This window comes from Nematolebias whitei, chromosome 16 (genome assembly GCF_014905685.2).
Source record: "Nematolebias whitei isolate Nwh7 chromosome 16, NemWhi1, whole genome shotgun sequence".
Taxonomy (NCBI): Eukaryota; Metazoa; Chordata; class Actinopteri; order Cyprinodontiformes; family Rivulidae; genus Nematolebias; species Nematolebias whitei.
In genome coordinates this window covers 36,124,927-36,145,215 of record NC_056513.1, presented here as the reverse complement: position 1 = coordinate 36,145,215, position 20,289 = coordinate 36,124,927, and the positions used below count along the sequence as shown (strand labels likewise).

Genomic DNA, 20,289 nt, shown 5'->3' with positions numbered 1-20,289 from the left:
GTAATAACTATTATAACTATAATAACTATTATAACTATAATAACTATAATAACTGTAATAACTATTATAACTATAATAACTATAATAACTATTATAACTATAATAACTATTATAACTATAATAACTGTAATAACTATTAACAAAAAAGGTTGAATCATGTCATCTGGACTTCGTTTTTTTGTTAAAAAGAAACGTTTCGCCCCTCATCCAAGAGGCTTCGTCGGTCTGAGGCCTAGCCATCTGGTATTACCCAGAAGCCACCCTGACTCTTGTGTTCCAAGCCTGCCTCAGATACCCCTGAAGTCTGGCCTTTTCACTAATGGTTTCAAAAATGTGTAATAACTATTATAACTATAATAACTGTAATAACTATTATAACTATAATAACTATTGTAACTATAATAACTATTATAACTGTAATAACTATTATAACTATTATAACTATAATAACTATAATAATCCGCTAACTCGTTAATAAACAAGAAATCTTATATCTTCCTTTCTTTGAAATACGTTTTTAAATCATGTCAAACTGATTTGCTTACAAAAGCAGTAAAAGCTTAATAATAATAATAATAATAATAATAATAATAATAATAATAATAATAATAATAATTAAAAAAACATCTCGTTTTGGGGTTCGGGTCTGTAATCACAGTTAATTGGTCAGTTTCGGGTTGGGCTCAGAAAAAACTGATATGGGTGTAGTCCGGGTCGGGTCAGATTTTTTAGGCTCGAATGCAACTCTAAGAAGGAGCACAAGAAGCTCGAGAAATATCAAGGACTTCAAAAACATTCAGGCCAAAAAGGACAGAAAGAGGGAACAGATAAACCGTGGAGAGTCAAGGCCTCAGTGGTGCCAGTAGTCATCAGAGCACTCGGTGCTGTGACCCCTAAACTGGAAAAGCTGGTCCAACAAATCCGAGGAACAACCTCAGTGACTTCTGTGTAAAAGAGTGCAGTCCCAGGAACAGCCCAGATACTGACCAGAACCCTCAGACTTCCCAGTCTCTGGTACAAGACTTGAGCTTGAAATGAAGAAGGAAACGTTTGGTTACACATCATAGAAAAGGAAAACGCATTGTATGGGTCACACTTTACTCTATGAAGACGAATGAGTTGTGTTTATAGATGCATTACTCTGAACATGTTCCTGTCTCACACACAGACTCAGAGCAGTACATAATCTATGATGATATTAGCTTAAGTGAGGCTGTGACGAGATCCTACCTCAGCGGACAAGCTTGACACCAGAAAATGAGATCATCACATCAAACTGCTCTGAAAAGAACATCCAGAGGTTTATTTCAACTCTTGTACAAAGCTGTTGAGTTGTGCCATCACCACAGAAACATGTTCCTCATGTCCTCAATCATTTTCACCTGCTGAGCAAGAATAAAGTTTGCCAGAGCTGTTGTTCAAGCGCCCTCTGCTGGAAATTCTGCAAAACTGCACCAGACGTCTGGTCACGTTAGGTCAAACCCAGTCCAAAATGTTTAAGATGTTACTAAATGATTACACACCATCAGTCAGGTCAAATACATTGAAGTTTTAAAGACAGCCATTTTAAAAACTGTAAATGTCACTGCATGGAGCAAAACGAAGAGGAGTTCCTGATCTTGATCCACTCATCACAATTATTTTGTCTTTTCCAGGATGGGACGATTGGACAGCATAAACGTTAATGCTGTTCAAGAACTGGATGCACAAGTTTGAATTCTTTTGCAGATTTTCTCTAATCCCCACAGAATAAAAATTATACAAGCTCAAACGGAAGCATACGCCCAGGTGAAATGTCCCATGGCAGCTTCACCACAGACGTGTTGCATCCATCAACAATGGCCCATTGCTGAAGACAAAAATATGTATTTTGTTTCAAGCTCGTGTTTGTAAAATATAAACCACTGAACAGATTTGAATAAAACTCTCCAGATAGAATCACTGGAAGCAGAATCAATCTCTCAAGATGGGGCCACAGGTAAGCAACCTTAGAAAAGATCTTAGTTTAAATGTTTGGCATCAAACGTATCAGGACATTTTTAACTTAATAACCATTCTATTAAAAAAAAAAAAAAAAAAAGAATTAAAATGTAATTGCATGAACTTATAGTTTGATAATGTTAAAGACTAATGATGTACTTTGTAAATTTCATTTGTGTGTAATGAGTGGGTCATAATTAAGAAAGCATGTTTGACTCCATGTTCTTGCTTCTTTTTACTCAAACTGTAATTAATTTGAGCTTTGTTACAGTTTTGTGTTTTTGTACTAACTACTGATAATTATAAATCTAGATGAATGAAATAAAACAAATAAATTGAGAAGCGACCCTGGGATCTTTCAGCAGAGATTCAGCAGTTTACTGTTTATGAACACATACTGTGACCACGACAAGTTCAAAATACTAAAAAAGCAGACGATCATCCAACGGAGGCAAACACACTCCTGGTAATAGAAGATAATAAACACACGAACACGACATCATTTAAAGCTAAAGCCACCAGTAAATCTGGCACTTTTTACATTCATCAGCATATTGGTCTTAAAAAAATGTGAATATTGCTGGTATGTTGGATTGAATCCAAGATGAGCTCACTTTTATTTTGGACCTGAACTCATCTCACCAACCAGCGCTTGGTGACCACTCGGAGCCTCCTGGGACTATTGTGCGTCTTATGCAACAAAAAATTAAACAAGTACAGTGACAACTCTATTCAAGGCTCTGAAAAACATTTAAAACAAGTTAACACTATGTTCCTAATAAAACAAAAGTGTCCTGACAAAAGGACATTCTCCGTCTCTGCCATGAGTAATTTGTCTTGTTTCAGTTTAAGGTCCTGCTACTACCATCCGATCCGTTTTGGTCCTGATCATCAGCGATGTGTCTCTACAGTGAGAAGGGGAATAAAGAGAACATTTACCATTTCAGCTTCCACATAATGATGGATTTGTTGCTTGAGAATAAACAACGTGAAAGATTTGAGCACACGACTCTGGAGACTGAGTTTCTCATTATCCCACTGACCTGAAGGCAACACAACACTGTTTACAACAACAACAACAACAAACGTTACTGAGATACACGCTGCCGAGGGCTGGACGACCAAGTCAGATTAAAGGCTTAGCGGTGGAGCTGAAAACCAGAGTTCAGCACCAAGGAGGAGGATTTCTACATCACCATGGCAACAGAGCCGGTGACGTGTTAAAGTTGTGGTCATCGGTCAGGAAGAAGCTGAACCTGTTCACGTCTTCTGTTCTTTATGGTCAACATTTCTATGTCGTCATAGTTTCGGTGGCGGAACGTTTTATAAACAACGTGGGACTGTCAAAGAACGTAGTTTTTGTTTCGGCTGCTTCGGGGGTCGCCACAGTCAGCCGACGCTTACAAAAGACTCGTTTAACGCTGGATTCCCTTCCTGGCACCAGCTCGAACCTGCAGCCCCATCAGACTGCCAAAGAATATCAAACTCAAGATCCTGCCGCCATCTTAAATCAGTCCGTGCACCACATCTAGGTGTCGATTAGACGTTTTAATGATTAAAATGAATCACAAACGTGGTTCAACCAGGAACATGTTTTCATTTAATCAATGTACGAGCAACTATTTTAATCTTAAATAAAAACCTTGCCATTTGACCGGAACCTTTTTAATTAACCCAACAGCTGAAACTTACACGTGGAAATGTAGAACGCACTCGTGTTCTCTGCCGTACATCTTCAACAAGCTGCTGTTGGACCGCCTTCACGAATAATGATAAAAAATAATAATGCATTGTGCAATGAGCTGTAAACGTTTTACACATTTGTTTAGATTTACCAAGACATCCAATACGCACGCAGTGATAGATTTAATGTCAATACATCTGTATGTCAGATAATATTTATAAATATTTAATTTATGAAAGTTTAATCTGATAGTCTGTAACATATCAGAATAACCCCGTCTTGTCCTTCATCATTCTTTTAGTCTTATTTGGCTAAAACATTTATGAATATAACCTCTCAAAGTTTATTTGGAGGACTGGCGTGTTTTGAGAGGAAATAAAAGCACTGAATGATGCACGAAGCGCCCCTTTTCATGAGAACACAGAACCTTTAAAGTTGGGGTTCCCAACCGTGGTCCTTGAGGAACGCCACGCTGCATGTTTTAGCTGTTGCCTGCTCCAACACACCTGATTCAGTGATTTAATTACTTCAGGTTCTGCTGAAGTCTGTTAATCACCCACTCATTCAAATCAGGTGTGGAGCAGGGATACAATGTAGGAAGGCGTCCCGCAAGGACCAGGGCTGGGAACCACTGCTTTAAAGCACTGCTGTAGTGCCTGGTATCTTAGAGTTTTGGGGTTTGTCAAGTCAGGCTAAAAGAAGGAAGCCAGCTCGCTTCATAATATATCCCCATCGACAAAAATAAAAATAATACATCTCTATGTAACCGCCCTGCGCTTAGAAACTGTGGAAAACCAGCCGAATCTGCACCTGAGCTCCTGGTTTCTGGACTAAAAGTGGACCCCCCCCCCCCCTCTAAAACCTTCCAGTATCTCTTAGTTAACTAAAAGTAGTTTTAACAATGTAATAATTAAAACTGGAAATAAAAAAGTGTTAATTTGAAATAGTATAAAAGAAAAACAAATGAACATTACAATGTTTCACAGTCCTCATCGTAGCGCTCGGACCTTCCACCTTCCACCAAGAAGTTGTGCTGCTTTCGTTCAGCGCTCCAAGAAAACCAAGACAAAAATAAAAAATACTGCAGTTTGTTCTTAAAAACAAATAAAAACTGAAAAGTCTGTATCGTAGTCATCAACGACGCTGCTCGGTCCTTTTCTTCAGACAAAAGCTTCAGTTTCCTCTTTTTCAGGAAAAACCAAGAGCTCCAAGGAGCAGCCTGGTTCTTCTTGCTGGTCCAGTTCATCCTCTGTCAGTGCCCACCTTTGGTCCGGACGGACACGCAGACGCTGGGTGTGTGGAGTGTGCGGCGCCGTCCAGCAGGGGAGGCTGCTGAGGCTTGTGAGGAAGCCCACGTCGGCCTCAGTTCACCAGCAGAACATCTTCGTACGTTGTTGTTCTGCAGAAAGTCCAAGACATGAAACGATGTAAAACCAGTCAGTCAGGATCTGTAACGCTCAGTCTGAATGTCTATAAACAGTGGCACCTGCAGCACATCATTTCAAAACAACAACAACAAGAGTGGGAACATTACAGCTGTGCTTTAAACATGTGGCAGCAGGTTAATAAGTTTAGTCCTTTTATTATTTTTTATTTGTCAGCTGATGTTTTGACCCATGATTGTGATCGGTGGCAGGACGGTGGCTCAGCTGCTAGAGCTGATGCCTCTCAGAGAGGTCACCGGATCAAATCCTGGCCAGGGGCCTTTCTGGGTGGAGTTTTCATGTTCTCTTTGCGCATGTGTGGGTTTTTTCAAGTTTCTTCCCACAGACCAAAAACATGCATGTTAGTCTGATTAGTAACTCTACATTGTCTCTAGGTGTGAGTGAGAGACTGAATGGTTGTTTGTCTCTATGTGTCCCTGTGATGGACTGGAGACCTGTCCAGGATGTCCCTGGCTCTGACCCCCGTCACCAGAAAAAGGTGGGGGGGATGGAGGGAAGGATGGTGACTGGTTCTCTGATGCAGCTCATCCTGCTTGAAATGGACTCAGATCCAGGGTCAGTTATAAGCAGCTTCAGAGCAGCACCACACACAGGTTGTTAGAACCAGACCTCTTCAAGAAACACTGGTTATTATGGACCAGCTGTGCAGTAGAGAGCTCCGTTAACTTAAATAACCTTGAACTAATTGTTCAAATCCTCCATTTTTTGCCAGTTGAGTTTCACTCAGGTGTATTCAGTCTGTGCTTGGTAATTACAACAACAACAGATGTTGCAGATGTTCGGCTGTAGAAAAATCAGCTGAAAACGTATGAAATTTATGCTGCAGTTGTTCTCTGATTTGGGGCAAAGTTTGTGTTTGAACAGCTTCATATGGCGTGCTCCTCACCTCTAGGACCACAGCCACTTGCTAAATACATTAAAATGATACTTGTGTAAACATCTCTGTGAATTATGTTAAGACTTGTTAAAAGTGCGAGTCTTTCTCAGGGTCATGACACGCTCACTGACCTGTCGCAGCAGCAAAAGAAGGAGCACGGGGACGTCTCCAGACCTCTGAACTTCCCTGAGTTTGGTGCATCTGTACACTCTGCTATGAAGGCGTGCAGGTCAGTGATGTGGATGGGTTCTTGGGTTTGATGCTGCAGAATCAGAACAGAACAAAAAGTAACAGAATGACACTACGGCTGCTGCAGAATGCTAAGAACCATGACGGGAAGTTCTTCAAGTCTTTTTAAATCAGTTTGTTAAGCTCAATAAGCTGATTTTGTTGAGGTGATTTCCCACCTTGATGGTCTCGTACGCTCCAGTGATGAGAGCGATGAACAGAGACAGCACCATGTAGATGAAGAGGGAGATGAAGGTGTAGAGGTAGAGTTGGCTGAAGAGCCACACCAGAGTACTGCTTTCCTGCATCTCTGAGAACGTCACGAACATGTCGTCCCCGTTAATGAGTGAGAACAGGCACTCGGACACCGAGGACAGAGAGCGGAACTGTAAAGAGACAGAGAAACGGGATGAGGCTCCGGAGACAGAGTCACAGAGCTCAGGAGAAGTATGCTGGTGAAGATTCTCAGTCATCCAGGACAAGATGAATTCAAAAACGTTCAATACAAAAACAAGTGGACTTTATTTGTGACAGAAGACGTTTCGCTCCTCATCCGAGGAGCTTTCTCAATTCAAAGAGCAGTGAGTGAGAGATTCAGGTTATAAGGCTGAGTGAGATAAGATACACATACATATGCAGATTGACAATTCACACCTCAACACCTTAACAGTAGGGGTTTCTTAAGGTCTTTGTTCCTCTAATTCACAGATGTGACCCCTCTGTTCCCATCAGGTGTGAAAACTGGCTGGGAATCAGTATTAAAGTTGCATTATAGGTTTTTGAAAGTTGAAATCTGAGGCCTCCTCCTCTGTTAAGGACCAGTTTTTCTCTTTTTACATAAATTGTTTCTTTCACCCCCTCTCAAACCATCTGTGTTCCTCAAAAGAGTGTCCCTTCTCTGTGAGGTGGAGGTGAACAGCTGAATCTTGTCCTGATGTGCTGGCTCTCCTGTGTTGAGCCATGCGTCTGTGAAGAGGCTGCTTAGTTTCTCCAATGTAGAGGTCTGGACAGTCCTCGCTGCACTGGACCACATGCACTACACCACTCTGTTTGTGTATGGGTGTTTTGTCCTTAGGGTGGACCAGCCTCTGTCTGAGAGTCCTGCTAGGTTTGAAATGTACTGGGATGTTGTGTTTGTTGAGAATCCTTCTGAATTTCTCTGATACTCCAGCAACATAAGGGATGACAATGTTTTTCCGTCTGCTGTTCTCCTTTTTCTGTTTATTAGTGTGTTTTGTAGATTTCCTTGTTGACTTGACAAAAGCCCAGTTAGGATATCCACATGTTTGAAGAGCTTCTTGAATGTGTTTCTGTTCCTTTTCCTTCCCTTCTGTCTTTGTGGGGACGCGTTCGGCCCAATGCTGTAGGATGGTGGGAGCCAAACAGAAGATACTGGTCTGTGTGGGTTGGTTTTCTGTAAACTTCAATGTTGAGGCTGTCCTCTCTCTCCATCTGAACCAAACAGTCCAAAAAAGGCAGCTTGTTGTCGTTTGCATCCTCTCTGGTGAACTTGATGTTGTTATCGACCGAGTTAATGTGTCTGGTGAACGCTTCTATTTCCTTGGCTTGGATTTTGACCCAGGTGTCATCCACATATCGGAACCAATGGCTTGGCGTTGTTCCCTCATAGGAGTTTAGGGCTCTCTGTTCCACTTCCTCCATGTAGAGATTGGCAACAATGGGTGACACTGGAGATCCCATGGCACAGCCGAGCTTCTGTCTGTAAAAACTGTCATTGAACTTGAAATAAGTGGTGGAGAGGCAGAGATCCAACAGGGTGCAGATCTGGTCTGGGGTGAAGTTGGTCCTGTTGATTAAGTCATTGTCTTGTAGAAGTCGTTTTCTGACGGTTTCTACTGCTTCAGAGATGGGTATGCATGTGAAAAGAGAAGTCACATCATACGATACAAGGGTTTCTCAGGAAAAGTCTTCTCCACATTCAGAGATGTCTACATCTCTTATTTCTTCTACATTTCTTACGTTTCAGATCCTCAAACAAGTGTCGATATCAGGCCAAGACAAACAGTTAATACAAAATGTAGTTCCCATTTCATTTATGAAGGGAAAAAAGCAACTAAACCAACATGGGCTTGTTGGGAACAGTAATTTTTCCTTAAACCTACTGGTTGTGTTATATTTAGGCATCAACTGCCATCAGGCGTTCGAGACAACTGGTCTTTCTCATGGCTGAATCCTCCTCACCATAACATCAAATGTGGGTGAGAAAGGTGAAGCGCCCTCACCTGCCGCCACCCGTGTTTGCCCCACTCTGGGCTGTTGAGCAAGGCTATTAACCCCCACCATCTGCTCCCCCAGGCACCCTAGAAAGCAGCCCTCTGCTCCACACAGAGGTAGCTCAGTGGTTTGTCTGTGCATCAGGAAGGCCATCCGGCGTCAAGGTCCTTGTGCAAGTTCGCTCGCTGTGATGACCCCTGAAGAAGGGAGCAGCCGTAAGAAGAAAAAAGCCTTTCTTATGGCTGTGGAGAAAAGATGCTGCTAGAGCTGTGGTGACCTTCAGCTTAAGGTCAAACTGATGGCCAGATGTTCTCTTTCAGGATTTTATGGCAGAGAGCAGAATTCATGGTTCCATCAAATACAGCAAGTCGTCCAGGTCCCGAAGCATCAAACCAGTTCCAGACCATCGCACTACTACCACCGTGTGTGACTGGGGTGATGAGTGACATGCAGTGTTCGTCCATGTCTGATGCAAAGGGACTCACACCTTTGAAAATGTTTCACTTTTGTCTCGTCTGTGGGGAGGATTGTTTTTTTCTTTTTCTTTCCCATAAGTAAGTAAGTAAGTAAGTAAGTAATATTTATTTATATAGCACCTTTCACAGACAATGACATCACAAAGTGCTTCACAAAGTAAAAGTAAATAAAATTTAAATGAAAGCCAGTCTGAATAAATAAGTCTTAAGATCATTTTTGAAAGAGTCAATGGAATCTGAGCAGCGCAGTGACAGAGGGAGAGCGTTCCAAAGCCTCGGGGCCACCACTTGGAATGCTCTGTCTCCACGTGTTTTAAAATAAGTTCTCGGAACTATCAGCAACATTTGATTTGAAGATCTCAAAGTCCTGATGGGACATAGAGGCTTCAAAAGGTCCAGTAAATATTTGGGAGCCTGACCATGAAGTGCCCTAAAAGTTAGAACCAGAATTTTAAAATGACTCCTGAAATGCACAGGGAGCCAATGCAGGGAGGCCAGAACAGGAGTTATGTGCACTCTTCTGTGGGTTCTAGTTAGCAGCCTCGCCGCAGCATTCTGCACAGATTGAAGGCGAGCTAGAGAAGATTTGTTCAGACCCATTAAAATGCTATTACAGTAATCTAACCGAGATGAAATGAAAGCATGAACAATCATCTCAAGTTCCTTCTGTGATACAATTCCTCGTAGTTTAGAAATGTTTCTTAAGTGGAAAAAACAATTTCGAACTAGCAATTTGCAATGACTGTCCAAAGATAAAGAACTATCAAAGACAACACCCACATTTCTGAGATTATTATTTACCAAAGGATTTAAGAATGTAAGATACTGCCTGATTACTGGGATTTTATCATCAGGGGCAATAATAAGAGTCTCAGTTTTATTTGCATTTAACTGCAGGTAGTTGTCATTCAGCCATGTTTTGATCTCTAACAGACAGTTTCTGAGTTCTGTCAATTTATGGAATTCGGAGGCTCGAAAAGAACAGTATGGCTGAATATCGTCAGCATACAGATGGTAGGACACATTAATGTAACGTTTCAAAATAAAACCTAAAGGGCGTAAATACAATGAAAAGAGGACTGGACCCAGAACAGAACCCTGGGGTACCCCACAAGACAGCTGTGCAACATCAGAGTGAACATTATTCATAAAAACAGTAAAAGACCTTTCAGATAAATAAGAAATAAACCAATTTAAAATGGTGCCAGAAATACCAAATAGATCTCTTAGTCTATTGATAAGAACAGTGTGATCCACTGTGTCAAAAGCTGAAGTCAAGTCCAATAAAACCAACACAGTGTAGTTTCCAGAATCAGCTGCCATCAATATGTCACTAGAAACTTTTAAAAGTGCTGTTTCTGTGAAGTGCAATTTGCGAAAACCAGATTGAAAAGAATCCATGATGTCATTTACCTCCAAGAAGCAGTTTAATTGTTGTGCTACAACCTTCTCCAGGATCTTTGATAGAAAGGGAAGTTTGGAGATAGGTCTGTAGTTTTCAGGCATCAAAGAATCCAAATTTGGCTTTTTTAGCAAAGGACAGACAATAGCAGTTTTAAAATAGTGTGGGACAGTGCCAGAACAAAGAGAGGAATTTATCACTTGTACAACACTGGGGCCAATACAGGTAAAAATATCTTTAAAAAGCGACGTAGGAAGGACATCAAGGGGACTCGTTGAGAGTGTCATATGACCCATTAAATCTGAGATGTCCTTAATTGAAACTGGGGTAAAAAAGGACCACTTATCAGGGGTCAGTGACAAAGGAGCCAGTAAAAGGGAAGATGAAGGACAAATACTGGCCCTAATGCTGGAAACTTTATCAATAAAATAATTAAAAAACCGATTGCAATCTGCATACGTAAAAGCACTTTGAGACAAGAATGCTGGAGAGACAATGTTCTTGATTGTATCAAATAAAATTTTTGGATTTCGTCCTTTGGAATTGATGAGATTAGTAAAATAACGAGCTCTGGCAGTCTTGAGCATCTCATTTAGAGAGCTGATCAGATCTTTAAGATCCCATAGTCCTGGCTTATGTCCTTTTCTTGTGTATAGCCGCACAGTAAGCTGAAAAACTTACTATATCACCACTATAACCATTAAATATTTATATAACTCCAGTGTTTCCCCTAGCTTGCTTGCCTTGGCAGGGCGCTCATATCTTCCGTGACTTTTGTCATCTGGGGGGAGAGGAGGCACGTCTGTGATGCACACCGTTTGTACAGACAGTTTTCGAGCGTGCTCGGGGTGGAGGGGTGGGGGTGGTGGAGATGAAGCACTACCTGCTAACACATCTGTATTGCTCGCCGCTAGCTTAGCGCTACGTCAGTGCAAATCTAAAAGTAAAGAATCAGTAAAGTAAACCAGTTGCTCCTCACAGTTCCAGGAACTCGTCTTAAGCGCAGAGGTGACAGGGCCTTCTCTGTAGCAGGACCAAGACTTTGGAACGAGTTACCTCTGCTTGTCAGACTGGCCCCCTCCCTCTCGGATTTCAAATCCCGTTTAAAAACTCACTACTATTCAGTAGCTTTCAACACCAGATGATCTGTTTTGAACCTGTACGCTCCACACTGGTTTGTCGTCATATTTATTATCTGCATCGTTTTTATGTCTATATTTTTGATCTACTTCATTTTGTATTTTGCTTTGTGTGTTGTCTGTTGTTCTGTCTGTACAGCACTTTGGTTGGCCTTGTAGCTGTTTTAAGTGCTCTATAAATAAAATGGTATGGTAAAGAAAATAAGTCTTAAAGTTGACTTTTCCTGCATGCTGTGGAATATTTTCAAAGTGGAAAAAAAATCTAAAGTTTTCATTACTTTTTATATTCAGAACATGTAGTTGGAGTGTGTTTTCTTTTAATTATACTTTAATGATGAAGTGGAAAGAAGTTAATGAACAGATAGGAAACTTTTTCTTCAAAAGGCCACAATATTATTTGCAAACATCAAACATCTCCCAGTCACCTTGAGAATAGTTTTACTTGTACTCACCTTCACGTGGTACGGTCCGAGGACGATCCAGCCACAGAAGCAGTAGCCCAGATAAATGACAGCGACACAGCAGCAGAAGCGAATCACGTTAGGGAACGCTGCTCGGAGTGTGATGATGAGAATCTAAAGGAACAAGCACCAAGAAATAATCAATAACGTTGTGAGAGTGAGCAAACTGGATTCAATCTGTTCAGATGAACAATTTTATTTCTACATTACCAGATGTGTGTCAGAGCAGCCGGGACTTACGTTGTACTTCTGGAAGAAGGTGAGGTAGCGGATGACTCCCACCCACACCAAGAGAGTGGAAGTCCCCAGTAGGATGCCACAGAGATCATAGGACGACATGGTCTACAGAGAGAAAAGAAATGAGACACAGAGCAACCATGCTGAGTCAGAAGAGTTCCACGTTTGCAAACGTTCTGAGAAAACAAGGCAAAGATGGTAAACATGAATCAGATTTTAGACCTTTGACTCAATGCCGATCTTGATGATGCTGCCTGTGATGGTGAAGATGTCGCTAATGATGAGGAGGATAAACCAGCCGTTGATAAACTCAAGACGGTCCGACCAGCACACTTTACGGTCCAGAGTCTCCTTGAAGTAGTGCACAAACTCCTGCAATACAAGAAAAGCACAAAAACTGTGTAGGTCCTGCAACAAGGTGCTTCATAGCAGGGTGCAGAAAGAGTCACCTCTTCCTCCTCCTCACTTGCCTATTAACTTGGAATTTAAAGAGATTTTCAGTTCAGTATGAAACAACTACAGTAACCTACACAAAATACACCAGAATAATGAACTTATTTGGGGAAATTTTCTTAAAAATATATAAAACTGACGTGTAATATATGTATTCACCCCCTTTAGCTTTGAAGCTTCAGTCATTCCCTTTGTAGAAGCCGCACAATTTGTTATACAAATTATACCCCCCCCCCCCACCACACACACACCTGTTCTTCTAACAGTCCCCACAATCATGAACAGTTTAACACACCTAGGCAATAAGCCCTACCACCAAGCAAAAGACACCATGAAGACCAAGGAACTCTTGCACAGGTCGGAGAGAAAATTATAGAGAAATACAGATCAGGGTTGGACTATAAGAAGAAAACCCCAAACCCTGAACTTCTCGTGAAGCACCACTGAATTCATTTACCGTGTTTCCCATAGGTCACTTGCCTTAGCAGGGTGCTTTCCTCTTCTGTGGTTTTTGTCCATAGGGAGGACAGAGACCTGTTGTGCACTTGTACATTAGTGCCAACAGTTGTTGACCGAGGGAGTGGGGGTTCATGCATGAGAGAGGTGGAGCTCTACTACAGTAGCTTTTTAGCTAGCGCGTCTGTATTGTGACTAGGGATACATGATATTGGATTTTTGGCAAATATCCGATATGCTGATATATTAAAACTTATTTGGCCGATAATCAATACCGATTTTTTTATATACTTTCCTTTGTCAGAACATAGCCCTCTTATTTAGGCTTATTTGCTACAAAAATTGTGTAACAGCTGTAAGAGCTGGTGACATATATTCAGGAACAGCCATATGATATGCATAGCACTTTAACTTATATTGAATGAAAAGTGTTAAATATTATTTATTAGCATTAGTCACCTGCTATTAGCTTCTCAGTGATGTCAGAAATGATGGCTTGTAACTTGGGTAAGGCTATATCGGAAAAATATCTCAAGACTGGGACGATGTAGAGGTTCAACTTAGTCCAAAAATCTTCGGAATCCGACATCCTCACCAACGAAAAATAAAACTTCCACACCGCAGACATTTTGAATTTTCCTCTCTGCTGTGATCAGATCAGGTTGGTGTGCGTGACGTCATCACGTTGTGCTGCCGCTGCAGGCATCCTTGTCACTGGGTTGTCATACAAAAACAGCGCCTTTTATGTCGGTGATTTATTTTGATGGAATGGCCGACGTCCAATATTTAACTTTAATGCTAATATCGGCCGATATCGACACCATGCCGATAATATTGTGCATCACTAATTGTGACAACTGCCAGAACTGACGTAGATAGAATAAAGACACGCTACAGTAGCTAGATATCGTAGCACGTCTGTATTCTATCTATGTCAGTGCCGGCAGTTGTCGATGGGGTATGGGGTGAAGGACATTTCAGTAGGTGGGGTGCTTGATTCTGTTGACAGGGTGGGGCGCCCTTCTTGGATAACGGTAGGGAGAATCGCTGCATTATTAGGTCAAGAAAGATGATGCCACCACAGCTCTCAGACTAAGTTAGGGGGGGATTAATCAGAGAAACATTCAGGAGGCCAAAGATGGCAGCTCATCTGAAGAGATGTCAGGATCTGTCCATAGAACCTATCACAGAACATAGAGAGAACAAGTTGCACAGAAGCTGGGCTTCAATGTAGAGCTGCAGGAAAAAGCTTCTGTCTTTAAAAAAAATAGGGCAGACCATCTGAAATTTGTAGAATGTCTTACAGATGAGGGATGAGACTAAAACTGAACTTGTTCATCAAGGACAACAACATGGCAGGAGCAAATCGTCCACTTTTCACCACCCTGCAGTGAAGCATGGTGGTGGCGGCGTCATGCTGTGGAGATGTTTTCCAACGGGAGAGACTGTAAAACTTGTCAGAGTTAAAGGAAAAAAGGGAAGGAACCAGATATATACTCTTGAAGGAAACCAGTTGAAGGAGATTTAAGACTGGAACAGACATCCACCATCCAGCAGGACAATGACCATAAATGCTTCGTTGGAGAAAAACTCCACCGGTTTAAGAAGAAACAGTTAAAGGTTGAGTCAAAACCAAGACCGCAATCCAACTGAGACTCTCTGGTGAGATTTAAAGATTTGAAGCGCCGTCCAACCAGAAGAAGCTGGAGAAGTTTGGTTATTGGGAACGAACAAGAATACAGAGACTAGATGTATCAAGCTCATGGAGATGGATCTGAAGACACTTGATGCTCTAACTGATACCAAGGTGGTGGCCCAAAGTACTGCCGTTCTGTTTTTGTGTTTTCTCTTGGCTTCACCACTAAATTTATTTTGAGCGTTTGGTCATGATCACGTGTAAATCAAAACCTTAACATTTCTATTTAAACTGTGACCTGTAAAGCAACAAATCATAGTGTAAAATACTGATACAACATTCAGGCAGATAACTATTAAAGTGAAGCTGAAAACATGTGCCAGCTGTCGTGGTGAACTAATGCGTTATCGTTTTTGTTTTGTTGGTCACCATTGCTCTTTGTTTTAGCTCTTCGTTTGATTAAATTGCTTTAACTCTGAACTCTAATTCTCCTTTGACTGACAGCTTTCCTACCTGTTGCAGAATGATGCCTCGCAGGATGGAGCGTCCACACAGCAGCAGAGACAGGAGGCACAGCAGAGCCACAGACACATCAAACGCTACTCGAGTGTAGTTTTCAGCTGGAGATAAAAAACAAAACAAAAAACATTGGTTTCATTTTGGCTGCACACTGGTTTCATTCAATATTAGCAACCCAGATTATCATTTGCTTCAGCAGCTTTAAACAACAATTTGATCATTTTCTGAAGATGTTCTCATGTATCCATTTAGAAGCGCTAGTGTGGTCGCAAATTACACACAAATATATTTTGTATTTGTAAATTACAATGTGTAGCTGTGAATAAATTTTGCACCTTGTAAACCAAACGTCTAAAATTACATCTTTGTGCATCGATACACTACAATTCCTGATTTACAAGCACAAAATATACATGACGAATACACTGGAGTGTCCAACGTGAAGCACTGGCCTCAGTGGTATGAAACATATCTAAACTAATGGTCTTTAATAATAAACTCTACAACAAGAAGTAAGTGTGTCAACATTTGGGGATTTTTATCTGAAAGTTCCCAGAGGCTCCGCACGTCACAAACAAGATGGAACCAATTCCTAACTTCGTTACGTTCCCGTTCTGTTCAAACACGTGGTTCTAAATGAGGCGTCTCACCGTGTCCAGAGACGCTCGGGTCCTTGCACTCCTTTATTTTTGCCTGGTTTTCCAACCAGATCTTCACCTTGCCACTGTGAGCCTTGTTGTCCAGAACAATCTAGAAGAGGAGAAAAGCACGTAAACCATTTTATTTGGATCTGTCTTTTACTGACAAGTGTTTTGAAAATAAATCATAAACCAATGGATATTTAATTGAACCTTTCAGGAATAATCAATGAATGAACCTCTAAACTGATTAACTTTTAGGGTCAACCTAATTTAAAATGGCTGCTATGGCCTAATGATCTTTAGAAACACATAACTGGTAATAACACGGTCAGATTTACAGGTATTGAGCTAAAATTACATGTGCTGGTAGTTGAGTCATTCACAACACATACTTGTCATATTGCACGAGATTCTCAACAAAACATAGAAACTCTAAAACTCTGGCTTCAAATGCAGCAAAGTGTTTTCCTTCAAAAAATGCTTGGTCTTTAATCTCTTAATGTTTTAAACTTGCCGTTATGTGGAACGTGTAGCAGTCGGGGATCTCATTGTTGATGATCGTCTGAATATTGATCGCCTTCAGCTGGAACTGTATGGTAACGTTTATCAGCCTTGGAAAAAATAGATACAATTATAACCTAAGTTATGTTATTAGGACAGCAACTTTCTAGAAACACCCTAAAGACAGAGCAAAGAACTAAGCATACTTCTGTTTAGCATGTTAGTTAGCCAACAACCACTAAGTGAAGATTTGTGCATACAGCTGGAGTGCAGCACAGAGAAGTGACTTGTAGGATGTCAACCTGAGGGATAACTTAGTCAGTGAAGACTAGACGAGTCTAGGCCTGAGCCATGTGAAAAATGAAGCCTTACTTGTGGAACTTGAGTGTGAAGTTCTTGTAGCTGTTGGTGAGCAGAGCTGAGGGGACAGACAGAGGGTTCACCCCCATGCAATCTGAACACAGAGAGGAGGAGTCAGGGGAAAGTCTGACTGAGTTAAAGCTCACAGACACAAAATGTTCACTTTCATCTGTGAATGCACAAAAATGGTCAAACCTGGTCAGATTTGCAAAAAAAAAAAAAAAGAAGTTTCATACGCATGTGATATTAGTAGTAGAGTTCGACTGATATATCGGTGGGGGGGGCGATATTTTAGGTTGATATAGGCATTTGGGGCATATCGTCATCTGTGATAATTGGCCAGTTATGCGCCGATATAAACACTGGGGAGAACCCGTTTCCTTACTGGCAAAAGGCGTAATTGTGCAATGTATCCAGCAGATGGCGCATGAAGACTACTTTCAAATCATGTCTGTTCACTTAACTTTCACTTTCATCACAGCCGAAGCAGAGAACAATACTGTGTAATATTTTGCTGAACAGAGCATCGCAAGTTTATTTTAACTGATCTGTAAAATAAAAAATAAATCAACAATAATAAATTCTCTTCGATCCTCCAACCTGCTTGTCATTAGCTATGTGCCTCTCAAGTTAGCAAGCTAACATTTAGATAACCTAGCATAGGCTATAAAACTTTATCCAGAACAATAAATCTATTGTAGAGGTAAAATATATCAGTGTTAGTAACGTTATCTTTGTCGTCCTCAATGAAATACATTGTTTGTCAGAAATCTTTACTTCTCTGCAAAGAAAATAAATTCTGCTGTGGTCAAAACTAATTAGACCTTCACCATACATGACTGTCTGTTTAAACAATGAACAAGGAAGGATGTTTCTTGGTTTAATTTACATTTTTCTAACACACTTGAAAACTTTATGGTGAATAGTGGAGGATAGAAAAATGTGAATCCATGTTAGGAAGACTGTTTCAAGACTTCAAGTGTTTAAACAGGTTTAAAAGTAGCTGTTTACAGAGATTATTGGCGGTGGAGAAAGCTCAAAAACTTTAAGCAATTATATCGGTAATCAGTAGTAGCTGCACCCCTCCAATATCGGTATCTACGATAGTCAAAATTTCCATATCGGTCAGGCTCTAATCAGTGGGGTGACCAGATCCTGAAAAAAACGAATGTGGGGCAGAAAGGATACTTACGGGGGACAATGTGGGACACATCACCAATCCTGTCATGCCATCAAAACTTTTAATTTATTATAGATCTCACATTAATCAATCTGTACTTTGGCTGTTAATGCACAATGATTCTTAAAAAATAAAAAACTTTGAAGAAAAAAAAACAAGTTTTTTTAGTTTAACACTTTTTCAAGATTTATCAAAAAAAACCTTTAACGAACTTTGCTTTAAAGTCGAATTTTTTTTAAGTTTATCATTAAAAAAAACCTCTCTGCAAGCAGCAAGCTTGGAGAGCACCTGGATGGACCAGAACCGCTGACATGCACTGACTGTGCTGATCTCAGCTGATGTGTTGTTTGTCTGACAGCTATCTTTGGGTTTGAGTAAAAAAACATCCATAGATGGGTCGGCAGCGTTCTGAGCTGTGGGGTTCTTGTGTGAATCACTTCTACAGCGTCGCTTCACATCGTGATGAGAAATTGAAAATCAACTTTTTCTTCTGAGAGTCACTTTTCACTGATCTCACCTGTTTCGTTGTAGCTGCCATAGGCGTCGCAACCATTATATGTGAAGGGGACGTGCCCCCCCACATTCAAAACATTTTCATTTTTACACTTTTACTATAAAACAGTTCAGTCAGTGCAGTTTATTTTTCTTCGTGAACAAATCCATTCCACTTGATTAATAGGAGAATACTCAAACCACTAAAAATCCACTCCAGGTTTTCCTGGTTACCTCCAACTCTCCACTAGCCTGCACTGTTTCTCCTCTGCGTCTCCCCCTGCCTCGGCAGAGATCGCTCACAAGTGGAGAAGTGGAGACACCTCTGTGTTGATCGCTCGCCAGTTTAGCAAGCTTAGTGTGGGCAGTTGTTGACCGGGGGGTTGATCATAAACATATATTCATGTTAGGAGGATGTTTGAGAGCAGTGGAACGCTACGTCTGTAGCATCTTAGCTTAGCAGTAACTGTGACGCTGTAAGACGCTGCAGGTGTAAGAGATGATGTGTGTTAAGGTGCAATAAAGTTGAAATGTCTCTAAAACCTCACACCTTATTGTCCTCAAGCTTTGTGAGAAACATCATTTAGATGAAAAATGTCCATGCTCAATAATCCAGGTATACAATCCAACAATTTTCAGTCAGGTCATCTGGACAGTTTTTTTTTGCTGTAATGTTTCACCTTCCATCCAGAAGGCTTCATCAGTCAAGGAAACACACAACACAAAACTGATTCTTCCCCCAAACAGCTTAAAGTATAACAAACCAGTTGTTGGTGCTAAGATGGTGTCTTTGGCACGCCCCCTCCTCAGGAGCCGGCCCTCTTCCTTGTCGACAGTCATGTCAAACTGGTTCAAAACCAAAAATGTCCAAAGACACCATCTTAGCACCAACATAACTGGTTTGTTCCACTTCAGAGTAAGCTGTTTGGGGGAAGAATCAGTTGTGTGTTGTGTGCTTCTTTGACTGATGAAGCCTTCTGGATGGAAGGTGAAACGTTTCAGCAAAAAAAGAAACTGTCCAGATTACCTGACTGAAAATTGTTGGATCCTTTAGATGAGTAGTGTTGAACACAAGTAAAAACGTCTACTGGTGATGTTTTCAATTTCTCTATAAACACAGACAGGTGCTGTACAGGTCTGTCGTGGTGAAGAGAGAGCTGAGTCAAAAGGCGAAGCTCTCAATTTACCGATCGATCTACGTTCCTACCCTCATCTATGGTCACGAGCTTTGGGTTGTGACCGAAAGAATGAGATCTCGGATACAAGTGGCCGAAATGAGTTTTCTCCACAGGGTGTCTGGGCTCTCCCTTAGAGACAGGGTGAGAAGCTCGATCATCTGGGAGGGACTCAGAGTAGAGCCGCTGCTTCTCCACGTCGAGAGGAGCCAGTTGAGGTGGCTTGGGCATCTGTTTAGGATGCCTTCTGGACGCCTCCCTGGTGAGGTGTTCCGGACACGGTCCCACCGGAAGGAGGCCCAGAGGAAGACCCAGGACACGCTGGAGGGACTATGTTTCTCGGCTGGCCTGGGAACGCCTGGGATTCCCCCGGAAGAGCTGGCCCAAGTGGCTGGGGAGAGGGAAGTCTGGGCCTCCCTACTTAGGCTGCTTCCCCCCCGCGACCCGACCCCGAATAAGCGGAAGAAAATGGATGGATGGATATAAACACAAATAGTGCCGATTGTGCATTAAAGTTAAAATGTCTTTAAAACAGATGACTTTATGCAAACTTGGTGAGAAACGTGCTTTAAATGGAATTTGAGTAAGGAAATCTAGATGAATTGTTGCTTTTTTTGTACACTAGCGTACAATTTTTTGCACAAGCGCGCATGCTCACACACACACACACACACACACACACACACACACACACACACACACACACATTGCA

At 41.3% G+C, this 20,289-nt stretch overlaps 1 protein-coding gene across 1 annotated transcript in view; it reads right to left on the bottom strand.

The window, feature by feature from the left end:
* Positions 1 to 4,617: 4,617 nt before the first annotated feature.
* Positions 4,618 to 20,289, bottom strand: part of mcoln1a (mucolipin TRP cation channel 1a) — a 36,754-nt gene continuing 21,082 nt past the window's right edge. The window contains exons 5-14 of the mRNA XM_037690594.1: positions 16,743 to 16,824; positions 16,384 to 16,480; positions 15,879 to 15,978; positions 15,223 to 15,329; positions 12,387 to 12,536; positions 12,168 to 12,269; positions 11,919 to 12,041; positions 6,394 to 6,600; positions 6,118 to 6,248; positions 4,618 to 5,063 (exon numbers count right to left, since the gene is read on the bottom strand). Coding sequence (XP_037546522.1) covers positions 5,027 to 5,063; positions 6,118 to 6,248; positions 6,394 to 6,600; positions 11,919 to 12,041; positions 12,168 to 12,269; positions 12,387 to 12,536; positions 15,223 to 15,329; positions 15,879 to 15,978; positions 16,384 to 16,480; positions 16,743 to 16,824 — 1,136 coding nt within the window. The 3' untranslated portion in view covers positions 4,618 to 5,026. The remainder of the gene's footprint in view (positions 5,064 to 6,117; positions 6,249 to 6,393; positions 6,601 to 11,918; positions 12,042 to 12,167; positions 12,270 to 12,386; positions 12,537 to 15,222; positions 15,330 to 15,878; positions 15,979 to 16,383; positions 16,481 to 16,742; positions 16,825 to 20,289) is intronic.